The sequence below is a fragment of the Neovison vison genome, chromosome 4 (genome assembly GCF_020171115.1).
Source record: "Neovison vison isolate M4711 chromosome 4, ASM_NN_V1, whole genome shotgun sequence".
In the NCBI taxonomy this organism is placed as follows: Eukaryota; Metazoa; Chordata; class Mammalia; order Carnivora; family Mustelidae; genus Neogale; species Neogale vison.
Genome location: NC_058094.1, coordinates 677548 through 698480, shown reverse-complemented (window position 1 = coordinate 698480; position 20933 = coordinate 677548). Strand labels below are relative to the sequence as shown.

The window sequence follows — 20933 nt, the reverse complement described above, 5'->3', positions numbered from 1 at the left end:
ACAGGTCACCTGGCCTGCGGCCGTGGTGCGGACGGGACCTCTCCCGCTGGCCTTGTCTGGCCACGCGCTTCACTTTCCCACCGGGCGGTCGAGCTCTAGACTCTACAAGCTCCGCTCCCTGCCACGCTCCAGTGCTTGTGCTCGCGTGAGGGTTTCAAAACGGGGGTGATCCCGTCACGGGTGTGACTCTTTGGGCCGGCGGCAGGTGCCCCACAGGCTCTGCTGGCCCTCACCCCCGGGACGACCGCCGCTGCCCGCCGGGCTTGCCGTGTGCCAGGCTCCCGCCGTGCAACCTCGTGTGTGTGTGACAAGTGATTTGTGCTACTTTGTCACTTATTGACCTTCTGCTCTGGTGGTCGGCCCAGGTGTGTGAGCACGTACGGTTGTGCGCAGAGGTGTAACTGTGCACACGGTTGTCAAATTTTATGTATCTTTTGACTCAGAAACTTGACTTTTTTTTTGATAGTCAAACTGAACAGTGTTCGTTAATGTGTCTGGGTTTTTGTGTCTGGCGAAGCACGTCCTTTCCTAGTTTAAGACTGTAGAAGGTTTACGTGTGCTTCCTACTTGGACGTTAACATTTCATCTTTCTTTTTTTTTATTTTAAAGATTTTATTTATTTATTTGACCAACAGAGATGACAAGTAGGCAGAGAGGCAGGCAGAGAGAGAGGGAGAAGCAGACTCCCCGCTGAGCAGAGAGCCCGATGCGGGGCTCGATCCCAGGACCCTGGGATCATGACCTGAGCCGAAGGCAGAGGCTTTAACCCACGGAGCCATTCAGGCGCCCCACATTTCATCTTTCCATTTAACTCTTATGTGCATCTGTGCATCGTGTTGGGATAAGGAGAGGTATGGGGAGGCTAGTGTTTTCCCTGAGTGTTTTTCAACACTATTGATTAATCGGCCTGTATGATTTAAAACTCCGTCTTTCTTGCGTAATGTTTTCTTCCTTATTGGTGTTCATTTCTGGAATTTTTATATAGTTCCATTGATTTAATACACTTTAACATAATACAGGACAAATCCTCCTATTCATATACTTTTTAAAAATTTAACTGGATGTTCTTTTTTTTTTTAAATTGGCTATTCTTGTACATTAATTCTTCTATATGAATTTTGGACCATTTTATCAAATACCCTCCAATATCCTGTCTCATATATTTGTAGATTCAGGAAAATTGAGCTTTATAATATTGAATTATATGAGAGGATTTTGATTCTATTCCTTCCATGAACAGTTTTTGGGTTTTTTATTTTTTTTTAAGATTTTTATTTATTTATTTGATAGACAGAGAGAGATCACAAGTAGGCAGAGAAGCAGGCAGAGAGAGAGGGGGAAGCAGGCTCCCCGCTGAGCAGAGAGCCCGATGTGGGGCTCGATCCCAGGACCCTGAGATCATGACCTGAGCTGAAGGCAGAGGCTTAAACCACTGAGCCACCCAGGCACCCCAGTTTTTGGGTTTTTTAAAGATTTATTTATTTTAGAGAGAGTGAGCAAGTTGGAAGAGGGGCAGAGGGTGAGAATCTTGCAGTGGACTCCCCACTGAGCTTGGAGCTTGATTCCAGAACCCACGAGACCAAAACCAAGCCAAAACCAAAGTTGGACACTCAACTGACTGAGCCACCCCAAACCGGGCAAAGACCCCATCAAAAAGGAGAATTTCAGACCAATACCCTGATGGATACGGCTGCCAAGATTCTCAACAAGATCCTAGCTACGATCCAACAGTACATTAAAAGGGTTATCTGTCATGACCAAGTGGGATTTGTCCCTGGGATGCAAGGGTGGTTTAATATTGCAAATCAATCAATGTGATAGAACCGATAAATAAAGACAAGAACTGCATGGTCCTCTCAATTGATGCAGAAAAAACATTCGACAAAGTACAGCATCCATTCCTGATTAAAACTCTTCAGAGTATAGGGATAGAGGGAACATTCCTCAACTTCATAACATCCATCTATGAAAAACCCACAGCGAATATCATTCTCAATGGGGAAAACTTGAGAGCCTTCCCACTGAGATCAGGAACACGACAAGGGTGCCCACTCTTGCCAGTGTTGTTGCACATAGTGCTAGAAGTCCTGGCAACAGCAGTCAGACAACAGAGAGAAATATAAGGTACTCAAATTGGCAAAGAAGAAGTCAAGTGCTCTCTCTTTGCAGATGACATGATAATCTATGTGGAAAACTCATAACACTCCACCCCAAACTACTAGAACTCATACTGCTGTTCAGTAATATGGCAGGATACGAAGTCATTGTACAGAAATCAGTTGCTTTCTTATACACTAACAATGAAACTGTAGAAAGAGAAATTAGAAAATTGATTCCCTTTACAGTAGCACCAAGAATGACAAAATACTTTGGAATAAACCTAACCAAAGAGGTAAAGGATCTGTACTCGGGGAACTACAGAACACTCATGAAAGAAATTGAAGAAGACACAAGAAGATGGAAGACCATTCCATGCTCACAGATTGGAAGAATAAACATTGTTAAGATGTCTAAGCTGCCCAGAGCTATCTACACTATCAATGCCATCCCAATCAAAATACCAACGGTATTTTTCAAAATGTTGGAGCAAACAATCCTAAAATTTGCATGGAACCAGCAAAGACCCTGAATCACCAAGGAAATGTTAAAAAAGAAAAACAAAATTGGTCGCATCATGTTGCCTGATTTCAAGCTATATTACAAAGCTGTGATCACCAAGACAGCAAGGTACTGGCACAAAAACAGACACATAGACCAGTGGAACAGAGTAGAGAGCCCAGATATGGACCTCCAACTCTATGGTCAGATAATCTTTGACAAAGCAGGAAAAAATATCCAATGGAAGAAAGTCAATCTCTTCAATAAATGGTTCTGGGAAAATTGGACAGCTATATACAGAAGAATGAAACTCGACCATTCTCTTACACCAGACACAAAGGTTAACTAAATGGATGGGAGATCTCAACGTGAGGCAGGAATCCTAGAGGAGAACCTAGGCAGTAACCTCCTTGACATTGGCCTCAGCAACTTCTTTCAAGACATATCTCCAAAGGCAAAGGAAACAAAAGCAAAAAAGGAGTTTTGGGACTTCATCAAGATAAAAACCTTCTACACAGCAAAGGAAACAGTCAACAAAACAAAAAGACAACCCACAGAATGGGAGAAGATATTCACAAATGACACTACCGAAAAAGGGCTGATAGCCAAGATCTATAAAGAGCTCCTCAAACTCAACACCCAAAAAACAGATAATCACGTCAGAAAATGGGCAGAAGACATGAACAGATACTTCCCCAAAGAAGACATACAAATGGCTAACAGACACATGAAAAAGTGTTTATCGTCATTAACCATCAGGAAAATTCAAATCAAAACCACATTGAGGTACCACCTTACACCAGTTAGAATGGGGTGGGAAATGGGTGAGCCCGGTGGTGGGCAGTAAGGAGGGCATGGACTTTGGGGAGCACTGGGTATTATATGCAAACAATGAATCATCATCAAAAACTCTTGAATGTACTGTATGGTGATTAACATAACACAATAAAAAAATAATAAAAAAATTTAAAATAAGGGGCGCCTGGCTGGCTCAGTGGGTTAAGCCGCTGCCTTCGGCTCAGGTCAGTGATCTCAGGGTTCTGGGATCGAGCCCCACATTGGGCTCTCTGCTCAGCAGGGAGCCTGCTTCCTCCTCTCTCTCTGCCTGCCTCTCTGTCTACTTGTGATCTCTGTCTGTCAAATGAATAAATAAAATCTTTAAAAAAATTTTTTTAAAGTAAGATTTATTTTAAAGCGAGCGAGCAAGTGAGTGGGGGGAGGGGCAGAGGGTGAGACTCTTAGACCATGTCCCTACTCAGCTTGGAGCTTGATCCCAGGACCCATGAGATTATGATCTGACCCAAAACCAAAGTCGGACGCTCAACTGACTGAGCTACCCAGGTGCCCTGAACAGGTTTTGTGTTTTTTTTTTTTAATTTTTAAAAAAATATTTATTTATTTATTTGACAGAGATCACAAGTAGGCAGAGAGGCGGGCAGAGAGAGAGGGGGGGAAGCAGGCTCCCTGCCGAGCAGAGAGCCCCATGCGGGGCTCCATCCCAGGACTCTGGGATCATGACCCAAGCCGAAAGCAGAGGCTTTAACCCACTGAGCCACCCAGGCGGCCCCTGAACAGGTTTTTTAAAAATGCTGTGTACACTAAGGATGAAAATCAAAACGTTTTCCCTTGCTCTTGGGGCACTGGAAATGGCAGGGAGACTGGAGCCTACACCTGGTTATATTTCGCATTGACCCCATATACATCACGTGAACAAAGGGTTGTAGGAATATCGGCTCACTTGCTGGAAGGTTGGGCATGTCCTGGGTGAGGTGCGGGAACGGGAATGGGCTGTTGAGTGAGCGGGAGTCCCCAGTCAGAGAGCCTGGACACGGCATGCTTGCAGAGGACAGGCAGAAGCGAGGTGCTGAGAGTCCATCCCAGGCCTGGGGTTTCCGGGTGGCCAGGACACCTAGAATGTAAAGGGCTGAGAGAGAAGCGGCAAGGGCTTCAGGTGTAGGCTGACACAGCCCGCGTGGGAGCGGTTGGGTGCTTCGGGCAGCAGGAGGATGGGTGAGCAGCGGTGGGGCATCATGCTAGGATCAGTGTTGGCAAAAGTCCTCACGCTGAGCATGGAGGAGGCAGGGAAGGGGGAACGGCCGAGGCGGGATGGCCAAGTAAGCGGGTCCTCAGGAACAGGACCCCTGCAGGGGAGTAGGGCATCTACTGGCTTGTGTGAGGGCAGAAGTAGGGAAAGGAGAGCACGGGGGAGGGGTGCTGATGCATTTTGCGGTGTGTCTTGTTACTGAGCTGTGTGCCTTGGTGCCATTAATTTCATTCCCTGAGCAGTATATCCAAAGAGAGGAAGTTTTTTGGGGGGCCTGGGTGGCTCAGTTGGTTAAGCCTCCCTCCAGCTCTTGGTTTTGGCTCAGGGTCTTGGATTGAGCTGAAAATCTGCTTTTCTTCTCGCTCTTTGTCTGTCCCTCACCTGGCATGTGCTCTCTCTGTCTCTAAAATAAAAGAACAAGCATATTTTAAAAAATATTTTATTTTTTTATTTGACAGAGAGACAGTGAGAGAACACAAGCAGGGGAAGTGGGAAAGGGAGAAACAGGCTTCCCTCCGAGCTGGGAGCCTGATGCGGGGCTCTATCCCAGGACCCTGGGATCATGACCCAAGCTGAAGGCAGACACTTAACTGACTGAGCCACTCAGGTGCCCCTATTTCTTTCTTTTTTTTTCTTAAGTTTATTTATTTGTTTAAGTGATCTCCACACCCAGCATGGGGCTTGAACTCATGATCCTGAGATCCAGAGTCTCTTGCTCCTCTGACTGAGCCCGCCAAGGTGCTCTGACTCGTTTGTTTCTTTTAGGGTGTTTGGTATACTTAAAAAAGAAAAAAAGTTCAATTTATTGGTATAAAGTTATGCATAGTGTATATTTATTTTCTAATTTATTTCTAACTTCTAATGTCACTAGACTCTAGTCATGTCACCTCTCATTCTTTTTTTTTTTTTTTAAGATTTATTTATTTATTTGACAGACAGAGATCACAAGCAGGCAGAGAGGCAGGCAGAGAGAGAGGAGGAAGCAGGCTCCCCGCTGAGCAGAGAGCCCGATGTGGGGCTCGATCCCAGGACCCCGGGATCATGACCCAAGCTGAAGGCAGAGGCTTTAACCCACTGAGCCACCCAGGTGCCCCTCTCATTCTTGATACTGGTAACTTGTGTCTTTCTTTTTCCTGATCAGTCAGGATAGAGGTTATCAAATTTATTGATCTTCTCAAATAACTAGCCTTTGTTATCACTGATTTTCTTTTCTGTTTTCTTTAAATTTAAGATTATTTATTTATTTATTTGACAGAGAGACAGAGACAGAGACAGAGATCACAAGCAGGCAGAGAGGCAGGCAGAGAGAGAGGAAGGGAAGCAGGCTCCCCATGGAACAGAGACCCTAATGCGGGGCTCAATCCCAGGACCCCGAGACCATGACCTGAACCAAAGGCAGAGGCTTTAACCCACTGAGCCACCCAGGTGCCCCATCTTCTTTCTTTCTTTTTTTTTTTTTTTTTTAAGATTTTATTTATCTGTCAGAGAGAGAGAGAGAGCGAGCACAGGCAGGCAGAGAGGCAGGCAGAGGGAGAAGCAGGCTCCCCGTGGAGCAAGGAGCCCAATGTGGGATTCGATCCCAGGACTCGGGGACCATGACCTGAGCCAAAGTCAGCCACCCAACCAACTGAGCCACGCAGGTGTCTCTTAAGATTTTATTTCTTGGAGACAGAGTAGAGGGAGATGCAAAGGGAGAGGGACAAGCAGACTCCCTGCTGAGTACAGAGCCCGATGGGGGGCTCAATCCCATGACCTGAGCTGCAATCAAGAGTCAGACACTCAACTGACTGAGCCACCCACGCACACCTGAGCATCTGGTTTCTTAAGGTAGAAGATCACATCATTCTTCTTTTCTAATATAGACATTAGTGCTATAAGTGTCCCACAAATGTTGGTATATTTTTTCATTTTCATTCACTTCAACTGCCTTGTAATTTTACTTTTGATTTCTTTTTTGCTTCATGTATTATTTTGAGGCACATTAAGTACTTTTTAAAATACTAATGGGGGGGCGCCTGGGTGGCTCAGTTGTTAAGCATCGTCTGCCTTTGGCTTAGGTTGTGATCCCAGGGTCCTGGGATTGAGCCCAGGATGGAACCCCGCATCAGGCTCCCTGCTCAGCGGGGAGCCTGCTTCTCCCTCTCCCATTCCCCTGCTTGTGTTCCCTCTCTCGGTCTCTCTCTGTCTCTCTGTCAAATGAATGAATGAATGAATGACTTGGGGATATTTCAGATAGCTTTCTCTTATTGATTTTTTTTTAAGATTTTATTTATTTATTTGAGAGAGAGAGACAGTGAGAGAGAGCACGAGCGAGGAGAAGGTCAGAGAGCGAAGCAGACTCCCCATGGAGCTGGGAGCCCGATGTGGGACTCGATCCCGGGACTCCAGGATCACGCCCTGAGCCGAAGGCAGTCGTCCAACCAACTGCGCCACCCAGGCGTCCCTTATTGATTTTTAATTTAATTCCATTGCAGCCAGAGAACATACTCTGTATGACTTGAACTCTTTTAAATTGACTGAGATTTGTTTTCCTGCCCAGAATATAGTCAGTTTTGATAAATATTCCATGTACTTTCAGAAAAAACATATTCTACTGTTAATGAAAAGATGGTTGTGTAAATACTATGTAGGTCAAGTTGGTTGACAGTATGGTTCAGGACTTCTCTACACTTAATGATTATTTTTACAGTTATTTTGCTAATTATGGAGAAATCAGTTGTTTTGCTAATTATGGAGAAATCTCCACTACAATTTGTTTAAAATATTTTATTTATTTATTCGTCAGGGAGAGAGAGAGAGGGAGAACACAAGCAGGCAGAGGCAGGCAGAGAGGAGCAGGTCCCCGCTGAGCAAGGAGCTGGATGTGGGACTCGATCCCAGGATCCTGGGATCATGACCCGAGCTGAAGGCAGCAGCTTAACCAACTGAGCTACCCAGGCGTCCCTCCACTACAGTTTGTATTTGTCTATTTTTTCTTACATGTTCATTAGTTTAGGCTTTGTGTATTTCTAAGTTCTCCTATTAGGCACATAAATGTTTAGGATCGTTATGTCTCTGATCTATTTTGTCTCATATTGACATAGTCACTCCAGCTTTCTTATAACTTGCATCAACCTTGTCTTTTACCATCCTTTTTCTTTAACCTTTTTATATTAACGTCTGCAGTCTTTCTTGTGGATTTTTTTAGTATATGAGGCAGACACAGTTATAATAACTATCTAAATGTTGTTTACTAATTTTTCTGCCTCATTTCTGTTTCAATTTGTATTTATTGATTCATTCCCATTGTGGGTTGTATTTTTTTGCTTCTTTGCATGCCTGGTAATTTTTGATTGGATGCCAGACATTGTTATTTTACCTTGTTGGTGCTGGATTTTTTTTTTTTTTTAAGATTTATTTATTTATTTGATAGACGAATCACAAGTAGGCAGAGAGGCAGGCAGAGAGAGAGGAGGAAGCAGGCTCCCCGCTGAGCAGAGAGCCCGATTTGGGGCTCGATCCCAGGACCCTGAGACCATGACCTGAGCCGAAGGCAGAGGCTTTAACTCCCTGAGCCACCCAGGTGCCCCAGTGCTGGATATTTTTGTGTTCCTATTCTTCTTCTTCTTTTTTTTGATTTTATTTATTTATTTGAGCGAGAAAAAGAGATAGTGATAGGCAGCACCAGCGAGAGGGAAAAGCAGACTCTCCACTAAGCAGGGACCCAGATGTGGGGCTGTTTCAGAACCTTGGTATTAGGACCTGAGCTGAAGGCAGACGCCCAACTGAGTCCCCCCCACCCCCACGCCCCTGTTTATTATTCTTGAACTTTGTGCTGGGATGTAGCTGAGTGACTTCGGAATAATTTGATCTTTTTAGGTCTTATTTTTGGCTTTGTTAGGTGAGACCAGGACGGCACTTAGTTTACAGCTCGTTTTACTTTGTACTGAGGCAAGATTGTTTTGAGCGTTCTTCCCAACACTCTGTGACTTGTGGTGTTTTCCGTCTGGTCGCTGAGAGCAGCCGCGTGCTTGGCCTGTTGGGAGTTCTGGGGATTGTTTCTGCTAATCCTTCCAGGTAGGTTTTCCCTGGCTTTTGGTAATTTCTTCTTAAACATGGTGCTTGTATTAGTTTTCCTCTGCTGCTGTAACAAATTACCATAAACTTCATAGCTTAAATGACATGTATTTAGTCCACTAAGGTTCTTGAGGTCAGAAGTCTGATGTGGCTCTCACCAGGCTAAAATCCAGGGGTCATTCGGGCTGTGCTCTCTTCTGGGTTCTCTGGGGAAAATCTGCTTCCTGCTCTCAGCTTGTTGGCAGAATTCGGTTCATTGTGGTTGTAGGAACAGAGTCCCTGTTTGATCACTGCCTATGGACTAAGGGACATATCTGACTTTTAGTGGCCGCCCACATTATGTGGTCCGGAGCCGCCTTCCTGTCTTTAAAGCCAGCCATGGTGGGTTGGGTCCTTTCCACACTTAGAATTTCTCCTCCTCTTTCCAAGCCATCCCTTGACCCTGCTGGGAAGGGTTCTCTGCATCCGACGGCTTACGCAGTTAGGGTTTGTACCCTTAATCCTATCTGCTGAGTTCCTTTTGGCACAGAAGGTAACATAGCCACAGGTTCTGGGGGTGAGGACTTGGTCGTCTTTGGGGACATTATTCTGCCACCCAGCATTGACCAGTAAGTCAGCTGAGTGACCAAGGTCTCTGGAGTTCTCGCTGGTACCAGAGTCTGCAAACCGGCAGGACCTGGTCTCCCAAGATAGTCCCAGTGTCTCAACTCAGGTGTATTGCTGAGTCCTGGTTCCCGGATGCAACCCCGGACAGTGAGCTGCAGTGCTCGAGGGCTCCTGGCCTTCATGTCCTGATGTCTGTCACCGAGGTGACTGAGAACTACTGTTCCTCTTGAGTTGTTTGGGTCAGGAGAGCAAATTGGTGCGTTCCTCCCGTCTGGGCTAGGAGCTCATGTCTCGTGCTTGTTTCCTTATTTTTTCTTCTGTTTGAGTTGGGTGCACTTGGCCTTTTGCACTTCTCTGAAGAGCGCTCCAAACCTGCTGATCCCAAGTTGGTTTACCCTGGTTCCTTCCCGGGTGGTGGAGGGAGGTGGCCATGGCCTTCACAGGGTGAAGCCTCTGCTTCAGAGACTGCAGCTTGCCCCGTGGCTTTAGGCCACAGGCCTAGCACTCGGGGTCTAGGTTCTGCCCGGCGGTGCGCGGCCGCCTCTGGCGAGTATCTCTGGGCTCTTGTGGCACTTGCTGCAGGCGAACCTCACACCCCGCCCGACAGCCGTGACGTTTCCAGCCCTTGATGCTTGGGGTTTGTGGTTTTTGCCTTCTTGCTCTGCCACAAATGAAATGTGTGTTTCTATGTCTTGTTTCCCTTGTTACTTTTAGATGCTTTCCGGGCAGAAAGGGGAAACACCTTGCTGATGCCAGCGTCTCTAAGCCAGTCTTCTCCATCTGCTTTCTAGCTGCTTGTGATTCCTGGAGATGCCTGATTTGCTAATTTTATCTTGTTTTCTAGTGCTCTTGTGGATTTACTCTTTTAAAACTTGCATCCTTGGGACATCTGCTGCCTCAGTCAGTAGAGCCTGTGACTTTTTTTTTTTTTAAAGATTTTTCATTTTAATTATTTGACAGAGAGAGAGAGAGAGAAAGCACATACGAGTAGGAAGAGTGGCAAACGGAGAGGGAGAAGCAGACTCCCAGCTGAGCAGGGAGCCCGATGTGGGACTCGATCCGAGGACCCTGGGATCATGACCTGAGCCGAAAGGCAGACGCTTGACCCACTGAGCCGGGCACCAGCAGCAGCTCTGGATCTTGGGTTGTGAGCTTGAGCCCCAGGCTGGGCGTAGAGAGATTAGTTAAAAAGAAAATCTTGGGCGCCTGGGTGGCTCAGTGGGTTAAGCCTGTGCCTTCAGCTCAAGTCATGATCTCAGGGTCCTGGGATCGAGTCCCGCATCGGGCTCTCTGCTCAGCGGGGAGCCTGCTTCCTCCTCTCTCTCTCTCTGCCTGCCTCTCTGCCTACTTGTAATCTCTCTCTGTCAAATAAATAAATAAAATCTTTAAAAAAAAAAAATCTTAAAAATATATAATAAAAGAAAAACTTGCATCTTTTCTGTCATTTCTTTGAGGTTTTGTTGGGATGGACGTACACTTGAGGCCATCTCCCTTCCTGAGCTGGAGTCCTGGAGCACGTCTCGTTCTGCCACCACGCTCCCTGTGATTTCTCACTTTGCTTCTTCCCTTTTGTGTCTATAGCCAGACGCGCGTCGCTCGTTAGGGGCGGTCACGGCAACCCGCCTCTGTCATCTCCATCCTTTCATGTCTGAGAGGTTATCGGGGGCCCAGCGTGGGAGAGATCGGTAAAGGGACGGCGGCGTTGCCGGCAAACAGCAGACGTTGCAACTGCTGAGGGCCGATGGCCCCTCTGACCTTAAGGGCCTTGGAGAGTGCAACGTAGGTCTCACCCTGTGACCCTGTGGGGAAGGGGCAGAGGCCCTTGCACACTCAGGGACTTGGTCCCATGAAGCCTGCAGTGCTTGACAACTGCACCTCTCTTTTTGTAAGATTTATTTTATTTTATTACTATTTTTAAAATAATAAAAATAATTAAATAAATTAAATAATAAATAATATTTATAAATATAAAGAAAAATAATATAAATAAATAAAAATATAGAGTAAATAATATTTACTTATTTGACAGACACAGCGAGAGAGGGAAACAAGCGGGGGAGTAGCAGAGAGGGAAGCAGACCCCCCGCCACTGAGCAGAGAGCCTGATGCGGGGCTCGATCCCAGAATCCTGGGACCATGACCCGAGTCAAAGGCAAATGCTTAAGGACTGAGCCCTCCAGGCTCCTCAAGATTTATTTCATTTAGAGAGAAAGTGGGCGAGGGAGAGGCAGAAGGAGAGGGAGGGAGTGTCAGGAAGACCTCCACTGAGCGTGGAGCCTGACACGGGGCTCGGTATCCCCACCCTGACACCGTGACCCACACCGAAACCAAGAGTCGGTCACTCAGGCGCTCCGATAGCTGCACCTCTTCATGCCCTGGGCCGTTTGGACGGTCGGTGTCTGCTGGCAGGGAGCCTGCTAGATCCCCGTGCTGCCCTCCCAGCCTGTGCGAGCCACGACGAGGCTCGTTCTGCGCCCTGCTGGGACTCTTGGCCCGGTGGGTCCTGAGCCTGCGGTGATCAAGGCTGTCGGTCTTGGCCCCCGGCGCAGGTTTCTCTGCCCACACAGACTGCTCCTGCCGTCCGCCTTAGGTGTGCCCCCTCTCCTCTGCACAGCTCAGGGAGATGCCGTAGGTGGAAGCAGTGCCACCCTTGCCCAGGCCACCGCGTGGGGCTGACGTCACCCCGGTGGGGCTGCCGGGGTGGGGAGGGCAGAGGACAGCTGGCAGCTGTCGAGGGACGCCGCCTCCTGTCCTCCGTGAGTGGTTCTGCCCCGCTGTGGCAGCCGGCTCCCGCGGGAAAAGGCACGGGGATCGGTGGGGTTTTTCGATGAGTGGTTTTTTGTTTTTTTTTTTTAATTTTTTAGGGAGAGTGCATGTGGGTGGGGGAGGAAGGGGGGACGGGGGCCAAGGGAGAGTCTCAAGCAGACTCCACGCCGAGAGGGCAGCCCGACCTAGGGCTCCATCCTGAGAGCCCGAGATCATGACCTGAGACGAAATCAAGAGTTGGAGGCTTAAAGGCTGAGCCCCCGCACCGGCGCCCTGAAGTCATGTTTTACACAGACGCGGTGCCCGCCGAGAGACGCAGGCGGCGTCTGACCTAACCGCGGTGTTTTGCTTCCTCGAGGTTTGGGAAGAAGCTGTCCGCGCATGCTGTGGGTGAGGCGGGGGCGAGATGACCGAGTCCTATGTGAAGAGTGAGTGTGGGGCCCCGCGGGCAGCACGCAGGAGCACCTGGCATCGGGCGGCGTCTCCGAGAGCCACTAGGGGCCTGGGCTGCTCCCAGGCGGGGCAGCTTCGCGCCTGGCCCCGAGCCCGTAGCGCCCGCGTTTATAGCAGCCGCGGTCCGGGGGGGGCAGGAGACGTGGGGCAGTCAGGGCCTGGGGAGTCAGGTCAGGGTGCGGCTGCCAGAGCGCCCTCGGAGCGGACAGCCCGTGGGTGCCAAGCAGACCCCGGTGGGCAAGGGGGTGGGAGGCGGCGCCCCGGGGGTGGATGGTGGAGGCAGGCAAGGTGGGGGGGGGGCGGTGGCTGAGGCGGCGGGAACGTGCAGGGGAGCGAGGGGGCCGGCGTCCTGCGGTGGGAGGCCAAGGCGGTGGCTGGCCGGGCGGGCTGGGCCTGAGCGCGCGCTGGGCTTTTTCGTTGCAGAGCTGGCCGCCATCCTGCTGGACGCCATCACCGACAAGGACCCTCTGGTGCAGGAGCAGGTGTGTGGCGCCCTGTGCGCCCTGGGAGAGGCTGCGCCGGAGGAGGTGCTCGGCGCCTGTGAGGAGTACCTGCGGCAGCATGAGAAGGTAGTCCTTGCCCAGCGGGGACGGGCACGGGGGTGGCGTCTGTAGGTGGCGCTGGGTCCATGGCTGTGCCGTCAGTTGCTGTGGGCGGAAAGCCGCATTCCCTTGAGGTGGGGCATTTCCAGGACAGATGAGACCCCTTGTCTTGTGGCCAGCGCCTTGGCCCGTGTGGGGGCACTGGCTGGGGGCGGTGCCGCATCCAGCGGTCACACACAGGGGGTGTGTTGCTGTCCCCGGTCAGTCACTGGCCAGAGACTGAACCGCTCTCCCTGCCAGGGTCTGTGCTGTCCCCCAGGGAGAGAAGGCCCCTTGTCATTAGCTGCAGCGGGACGAGTGTTCCGCGGTGGGGGTGGAAGTTGGGGCTGCCCCAGGAGACGGGGCCTTTCCCTCACCCTCCTGCTGCCTGCTGGCGGGGCAGGGGCCGGGCAGGGGCGGCAGACCCCTGGGGACCTGTGTGCTGCCTGTGCCCCGGGGGGACCCTGTCGGTGCTGCCGGAGCGCCTCCGAGCCAGCGCTCCTCCTGGCCTCACTGCTATCTGCTGGGTCTCGGCCCCGTGACGTGACGCTGTGACGCTGCTGGATCCCTATGCACTGTCTCTCTTCTGTCTCAGCGTGTGGTCTGGGCCCTTCTCGGCAGGGGAAGGCACTTCTGCAGCCTCCAAAGACTGTTTCTCTTTGTGTGATTTGACCCCCAGATGTGGAAAAAGGGATCTCTCTGCAATGGGAGGTCATTCTCTCTCGTGCCTCGGGTGCCGTCTCCTGGGGGAGCAGCTCCGTCCCCCGAGCGACCACTGAGCCGATTGTTCCCGGGTGTCTGTGTTGGAGTAGGACGCTAGGACCGCCCGCGGGCGCCGGGGTTAGAGGCGCACCGTTCTTGGTGCGAGAGCGCGCCCCCACGCTTGGGCACCGTGCACCCACCGTGGCTCTCCCGTGGCTCCGTGGAGCTTCGTGTTGACGTGCTGGGCGCCAGTGCCCTTCTCAGTGGCGCAGAAGGGGCCGGCCGTGATGTGCTGGATCAGCGTCCGATGGGACCGCAGACCGGGGCCACCCCGGCCGCTTGAGGGGCTGGCCCAGGAGCACTTACTGAGGGGCTACAGGAGCCCTTGTTAGTTTTAGTGACTCGTCGCAAAATTTACGTGGGCCTCATGCTTGTCATTCTCCAGCTCACTTATGATTTTATCCCACTTCTAGCCTTTCCGTTTCTTTAAACAACTTAAAAATAAAAATCTTCGCCCACATTTGCATATATGCGGTAAACGTGCGCTCAGTGGGAAGCTCTGTCCCTTGGAAACGTGCTCCTCTCCGGGCGCCTCTGTCCCCCGAAGGCTACTCCAGGGTCTGCCGCTCCTGTGCTGCATCCCAGCCGGGCTTCATGGGGCCTCTCCTCGGAGGGAGCGCAGGCAGGGTGCGCACGGGGCGCTCAGGCAGGGGTGGGGAGCAACTGCGGGAACAGAGGCAAAAATCGCCATCCAGGTCTGTCACGCTTACTCTGACAAGAGCAGACTTGGGCTTGTCCCAGCTGCGGAGGCCGGGAGTCCCAGGACACTGTGCTGGCGGCTCCCACGTGTGGCGGGGCCCACTTCTTGGTGTACAGACCGCCATCTCCTCGCCATGTCCTCACACGGCAGAGGGGAGTCGGGGCTTCCTGCGGTCTCTTTAGAAGGCAGTGATTTCCCCCCCCGTGGGGCTCCACCCTTGTGACCTACTCACTGCCCGAAGACCCTGCTCCCACGGCCATCCTCTGGGGCTCGGTTCCCTCACAGGCGTTCCGGGGGCCAGTCTCCAGCAGTAGAGACTGAAGCTTTTCTTCTCTTCGTTCTGTTTTTTCGGGCTGGTTTCAACGTCATGTGCTCCCATCTGGCTTCCTCTAGAAGCTCATCCTAACGTAAGGGACTCGTAACCGGCCACTGGTCAGCTCACTCCAGGTCTCCACACGGAGGCTGCGTGGGGCCGCAGCAGGCAAGCCCGGGTGTGGGCGTGGGTCCCGTCCCACCGGGCCACTCGGCTCGAACCATGTGAACCCACCTCCCCCATGAGAAGTGGAATGGATTCTCTGGGCACGCAAGGAACTTGAGAGCCCAACGTCAGAACGCAAAGCCGCAGCGGCCACTGCTGCAGCCGGAGGGGGTTGCCCGCGGTGCCGTTAGTCCGCCGTGACAGCCCGAGTCTGCTGGGGGGAGCAGCTTTGGCATCTCAGGTCAGGGCCGTAGATGGCTGTGGGGCTCATCCGGTGCCCTGGGACCACCCGTGACCAGGGTCCAGCCTACACATGGCCTGGGTAGCCAGGTCGGTCTCTTTAGCAGGTGTGGTCCATCGGGGGGTAAGAGACAGAACAGTGGGTCCTCTGGTGACCCGCCACATGACTGTAGAGCCCGAAGTCTCACACACGCCCGCCCTGGGCCCGGATCGGCAGCCGGCGAGCCCAGTGCGCTGTCCCCGTCTGTGCAGCTCAGTTCCTGCTGCGCTCGGATGACAGAGGGGCCGTGGTTTTATCCCTGTGCGCGCAGGGCCTGCGGAGGCCTGACGGAAAACCTCTGTGGGAAGCCGACAAGTCGCGCTCTGGCTGTTGGACTTCCCAGAGCAATGGAAAATGGGGGCGGAACCCACATTTTCTTTAAAAATAAGCCGCTGTTGTAGTCTCTGTCAAAATCCCAGTGATGTTTTTTTGCGGGAATAGGAAAAGCCGTCATAAAATTCCGATGGAATCTCAGGGGACCCAGGATAGCCCGAACAGTGTTAAAAAAGAACAAAGCCGGGAGCTCACACTTCTTGGCCTCAGAACCTGCTGCAGAGCCCCTGGAGTCAGACAGGGCGGTGGGGACGGGCGTAGAGACAGACTCGTAGATGAGCGGAGTAGGACTCAGAGCCCGGGAGTAGAGCCTCACGTGTGTGGTCGCAGGCAAGGGAAGAAAACCGAAACCTAGAGCTTTCCCCCGGAAACTAGGGCAGATCATGTGATCTGTTCATGTATCTAGAGATATTTATGATGTGTTGGCCTTTTTCAGGAGCAAAAGTCACGTCCATTCCTGGGGCCCCCCCTGGGAGGGAGCTTGTGCTCCGGACTGAGCAACGGCCCTGGCGGCCGCCTGCCCCTGCTTTCCTAGGCTCCTCCAGCCCGAGTCGTCTCTCTACCTTGCCACTTTGTCTCTGGTCCCCCAAGCTCAGTCCTGTCCCAGCGTGGGCCCGGGTACCACCCACTGCACAGAGTGCCCCCACCCGCCGCCGGGATGCTCCGTTCCTGGGGGCGGGTGAGTCCTCAGGAAAGGCCAGGGGGGTCTTCCCCTGCCCCCAGCCAGTGTCTTGTCCTCTCCTCCAGACTGAGCGCCTGGGGGCTCCTGGCTGGATGGAGTCTGCCACCTGGCTGGGCTGGGCTGGGCTGGGCTGGGCTGGGCTGGGCTCGTCTCCGCAGCCTTGTCATCACAGTAGGGTGTCTGGGCTTCCTTGCGTGGCCCTCCCGCCACCCCCGGCCCCACCTGCAGCTTCGCAGTCTGGGCGAGGATGAGCGCCCGGTGGGGTCGCCGCTGCGAGGTGCAGATGTGGACTATGTCTGGGCCAGTGGCTGGGCTTGTGCAGGGCCCGCCCAGAGCAAGGAGAAGCCCCAGTGGTGGCTGGGGGCGGCCCCGGGTGGTGCCATCATCTCCTGTGTTAGTCTCGGGACCCTTGGGTGTGTTTGCCAGTTTGGGGAGGGCTGTGACAGACGAGGCTCCCTGGGGTGGGAAGGGCCCCAGAGTGAGGAGAGGGCCCTCAGGTGGAAGGGCCAGCCACGTGGTCTCTGACAGGCACTCCCTGGGAGCCTGGAGGATGCCTGGTGACAGAGACCCCTGCCGTGATGGGGTGTCATGGGGCAGTGCAGCCTCTGGCCGGGAGATCCTGGCCACAGCGGGGAGGGCTGTCGTCACCCCTCGTGAGTCTTGCACAGAACTCTCCTGGCACTGCTGACAGTCAGGGGCCCCGAGGCCCTCTCGCGGTCCTTGCTGGGCGAGGCACTAAGGCGCTGGGCGCACGAGGCGCGGTCGGGCCTGCTCCTTTCCGCCCTGCTGGGGTGGCCGCGGGTGCTTTTGTCCTGAGGAGCCCTCCAAAGAGAGCAGGAGGCGTCAGCAGGGTGCCTGGGTGCTGGGCTCGCCTTCTAGGACCTTCCTCCATGGTCTCTCTGCTCAGCTGGCACACCCTTACCGGACGATGATCCTGAGGGCCGTGGAGGTGCTTGTGAGCAGCCACATCGGTGAGCTGGACAAGGCTGAGGCCAGGGCTGTCACCCTCCTGGCTTCCAGCGAGATGACCAGGGCGAAGGTATGGCTGCACCTGTGTGGCTTGGGGCGGGAAGCTGCTTCCCTAGAACTGCCTACCAGGCGTATCAGGAATGCGGTCACCCGTGACTAGGGGTGGCGATCGAAGCAGAGAGCAAAATTCCTAAACTCTCCGGCAGCTGCGGAGGCAGGGGGGCCTGCATCCCAGTTTTTGGGGGTGCTGCTGGGCTCCACACAGGGCCTGGCTCCCAGTGCCGGCTCCTTGCAGTGGGAGTGGCAGGTGCTTGGTGGCCTCTCCTGGGTGGGGGAGGGGGGTCGCGTGTCCTTCGTGAGCTCAGGGCCTCAGTGTACATTTGGGGGGGGCAGGAGTTGGTCTGTGACTGGCAGCGGGCCGCGAGCGACGTCCTGGTGGCCGTCGGAAAGCGGTTCGTCGGCACGGTGATGGAGGAGCTGCTGAGCAAGTTCCAGCCCGGGGCCCTGCCCCACTGCTCCGTCGTGCAGACCCTCGCCAGCCTCGCGGCCTCCAACGGTAGGTGCCGCTTGGCCCGCCTCCGCCTGCATCCCAGAGCCTGTCGGGAGGGCCTCTGTACCACCTGGCCCAGGCCCCCTCTGCCTCTCCGGGGGGGGCGCGGGGAGGCCAGGCCGGGTGAGGGCAGGGGTGGCGGGTAGCCCCTCACATACCCCCCTTTTGCAGTGTTCGGCATGGTGCCCTTCCTGACGTCCATCCTGAGTACCATGCTACCCATGCTGGGCATGGCCAAGCACGACGCAATGAGGGTGGCATTCTGCTGCGGTAAGATGGGGTCTCTGAAGGCGGGCGAGGCCTCCGGGGAGGGGGCTGGGAGGAGCCTGCCCCCCACCCCCAGCCTTTGTGGAGGGTCATGAGTCCTCTGGGCTCCAGGAGGAGGTTCAGGGCACCGGCAGGTGCCCGCAGGCGTGCGGGTAGAGCTCGACGTCGGCCTCTGGCTGCTGGTGGGGGCCGCTCTACCTCACTGGCAGGTCCCTGTGGCCCAGACCCTTGGAGGGGCGCGGGAAGAGCCCTCTCCAGAGCCGCAGGGGCTTCCCGCTTTTCTCCCTGCTCAGCGCTGGACACCTCGGAGAGTGGTCTTCACTTCGCTCTCACCTCCTCTGCTGCCCGCCGCGTGGCTGGGCGGGGGCTGGGCGCCCTCCACAGCCGCAGCACCGCTGTACCCTGCGGCTTCCTCGGGAACCCGGCCAGCTCTGGCACCGAGGGGAGGGCCGGGAGCGCCGGCTCAGCCCAGACTGTCGGAACGGGACTCTGGTTAGGAGGGTCCCGGACATGGCAGGTGACGGGATAGGGTCAGGGGCCGCCCGGAGCTCAGCTGAGGGGTTGCTGGCTCTTTGCCAGCCGGCCTTGTCCTGCTGTTGCCGCTTGGTGCCCCGCAGGTGGGCTGGAGCCTGGAATGCTGCCGGCCTGTGCGCACCTGGGGGCTTTCAAAGCAAGGGACTAGAGCTTTGGGCCCTCGCCCACCCTGCTCACAGTGGCTTTGGGTCCCAGGTCCTGGGATGGGGCTCCAGCTTCTGCCGCCCCCCTTACGGCCCCTCGTTCACATCTCACTTGTCCCTGCCATGGCCTCCTTCCTGCCTTCTCCTCGGTTCCTCCTGCTGCACATGATGCCAGAGTCCCGGGTTGTATATGGAAACTCTCCTTGATGCGGTTCTGGCTGAAAAGACAGCTTGAGACAGGATCCCGGGGCAGCTGAGCCGGGATCTCCTTCTGAGCAGGGACGCGGAGCGGGACACAGCAGGGACAGGCCGTGTGGGGTGTGGGGGCTTGAGCCCCGGGTATATACTTAGAGGTGTGGAAGATAAGGCAGGGCGTTGGGAGGCCATCCGGGACAGGTGCATCCAGGCTGAGAGGGAGGGGAGAAGAGCACCAGGGCCCAGTTGCCGTCCGCCCTGCGCGGCTCCTTGGAAGGGCGCGGTGGTCTGTAGCCGCCCGACTGGAACAGGAGGCTGACCCGCGGTGACGGAGCCCTGATCCCTTCCCCGTGGCAGTTTTGCTCCGTTTGTGTCTTCTCTCACAGTGAAGCGGCCCGGTTTCAGGTGCGGACTCGGCCGTAGGCCATCCCCGTAGCAGGCTGCGGGCCTCCTGTCCTGGTGGGCAGGCCTGTGTCCCCTGAGGACGATGGTCCTGGGCCAAGCACAGGACCTGTACACGCTTGAAGGCCCTCCCTGGTTGAGTTCCGTGGACCCTTGGGCCGGGGCGGGAAGAGCTGGGATGCGCAGAGGGGGAGCTGGTGTTCCCCAGAGGCCCGGCCATCCCCGCCCGACAGCCAGATTAGACTGCGGGGGCACGAGAGGGGAGGGGAAAGCCTGGGGAAAGGAAAGGCACCACTGACCCCTCCGGGAGGCGGGAAAGGGGAGCGGAGCGTGTTGCCGTGAGGCAGCTGCTGCCAGAGAGCACAGCTGCACTTTTCGGGGTGGCAGACACAGTGACAGGGGCCACCAGAGATGGAAGAGGAGGCAGAGGAAATCCCCAGAAAACAGCAAAAATGCAAACATACGGAAGTAGAGAAGGGGGGACTGGCATGATGTTGTGGTCAAGCAGACCCCGTCGGAAGTGGGCACGGGGCTGCCCGGGCCTGGCCCGGGGCGGGAGTGCCAGGCAGCAGGGCCCTCCGGCACCCGCACCGAGACGCTTTGTGGGGCAGTCCCTCCCCCGCACACAGGAGGGTGCTGTGCACCATGGACTTGCACCCTGCCCAGAGGCCATGGGCAGGAGATGCCGGAGGTGCGGGCTGGCGTGGCTTGGGCTGGCTGCCCTCCCCTGGGGAGGTGGTGTGGAAAGCTGCAGACCGGTCACGCATGAGAGAAAGGTCCGCCCCAGTGCTTGCTTCTGGAGGAAAGGAAATCGAGGTTGGGGAGGGCATAGGAGAATGGCTGTTTGACCTTCCTGTGTGTGTGTGTGTGTGTGTGTGTGTGTGACAGGTAAAACCTAGTAATAAAGTGGGGAGGTTGATTTCTGCTTCCGGGAACAGAGTGGTCTGTCACCCTGAAAAACTTCGCTACAAAATGCTAAGAAATGCCGGTCAGCCTGACATCCGTCCTGTTGATGCAGCTCAGAGAGGCGAGAGCACTGGGGGGCAGGATGAGAGCAGGCTCTGGCCCCGCTCCCCGTGACCAGCAGCCGTGTGGCAGGTGGGGGCGCGTCTGCCTGGGCCAGACCCTCCAGAAACCCGGGACGACACAGAGGGGCTCCAAGACATGGTTTTCTCCTGAAGTTTTTTAATTTTAAAATGTTTTATTTACTTGAGAGAGAGGGCACACAGGCAGGGGGATGCAGACTCCCCGCTGAGCACAGAGACTCGGGGCTCGGTCCCAGGACCCCAAGATCATGACCTGAACCGAAGGCAGATCCTTAACGACTGAGCCAGCCAGGTGCCCCTTTTCTGAAATTTCTTTAAATTCTATTTCTTGGGAACTCAGCTGATGGCCCCTGTGTACACCGAAGCGTCGGGCTCATTCTTTGTCGGACTGGGGAGCCCACGATGGGAAGTTCGCCGTGTAAGTCGGCCACGTGAGAGCTGGCTGGACAGGCTTGCGGGTCAGCCGGGTGAGGCGGCAGCTCCCTGGG

At 54.4% G+C, this 20933-nt stretch overlaps 1 protein-coding gene across 4 annotated transcripts in view; it reads left to right on the top strand.

Moving 5' to 3' along the window:
- MROH1 (maestro heat like repeat family member 1) overlaps positions 1-20933 on the top strand; it is a 60968-nt gene that overhangs the window by 2551 nt on the left and 37484 nt on the right. For all 4 annotated transcript variants that reach the window (XM_044244773.1, XM_044244771.1, XM_044244774.1 and 1 more), the window contains exons 2-6: positions 12429-12498; positions 12947-13092; positions 17247-17378; positions 17702-17864; positions 18030-18128. In XM_044244773.1, coding sequence (XP_044100708.1) covers positions 12477-12498; positions 12947-13092; positions 17247-17378; positions 17702-17864; positions 18030-18128 — 562 coding nt within the window. In that variant the 5' untranslated portion in view covers positions 12429-12476. The remainder of the gene's footprint in view (positions 1-12428; positions 12499-12946; positions 13093-17246; positions 17379-17701; positions 17865-18029; positions 18129-20933) is intronic.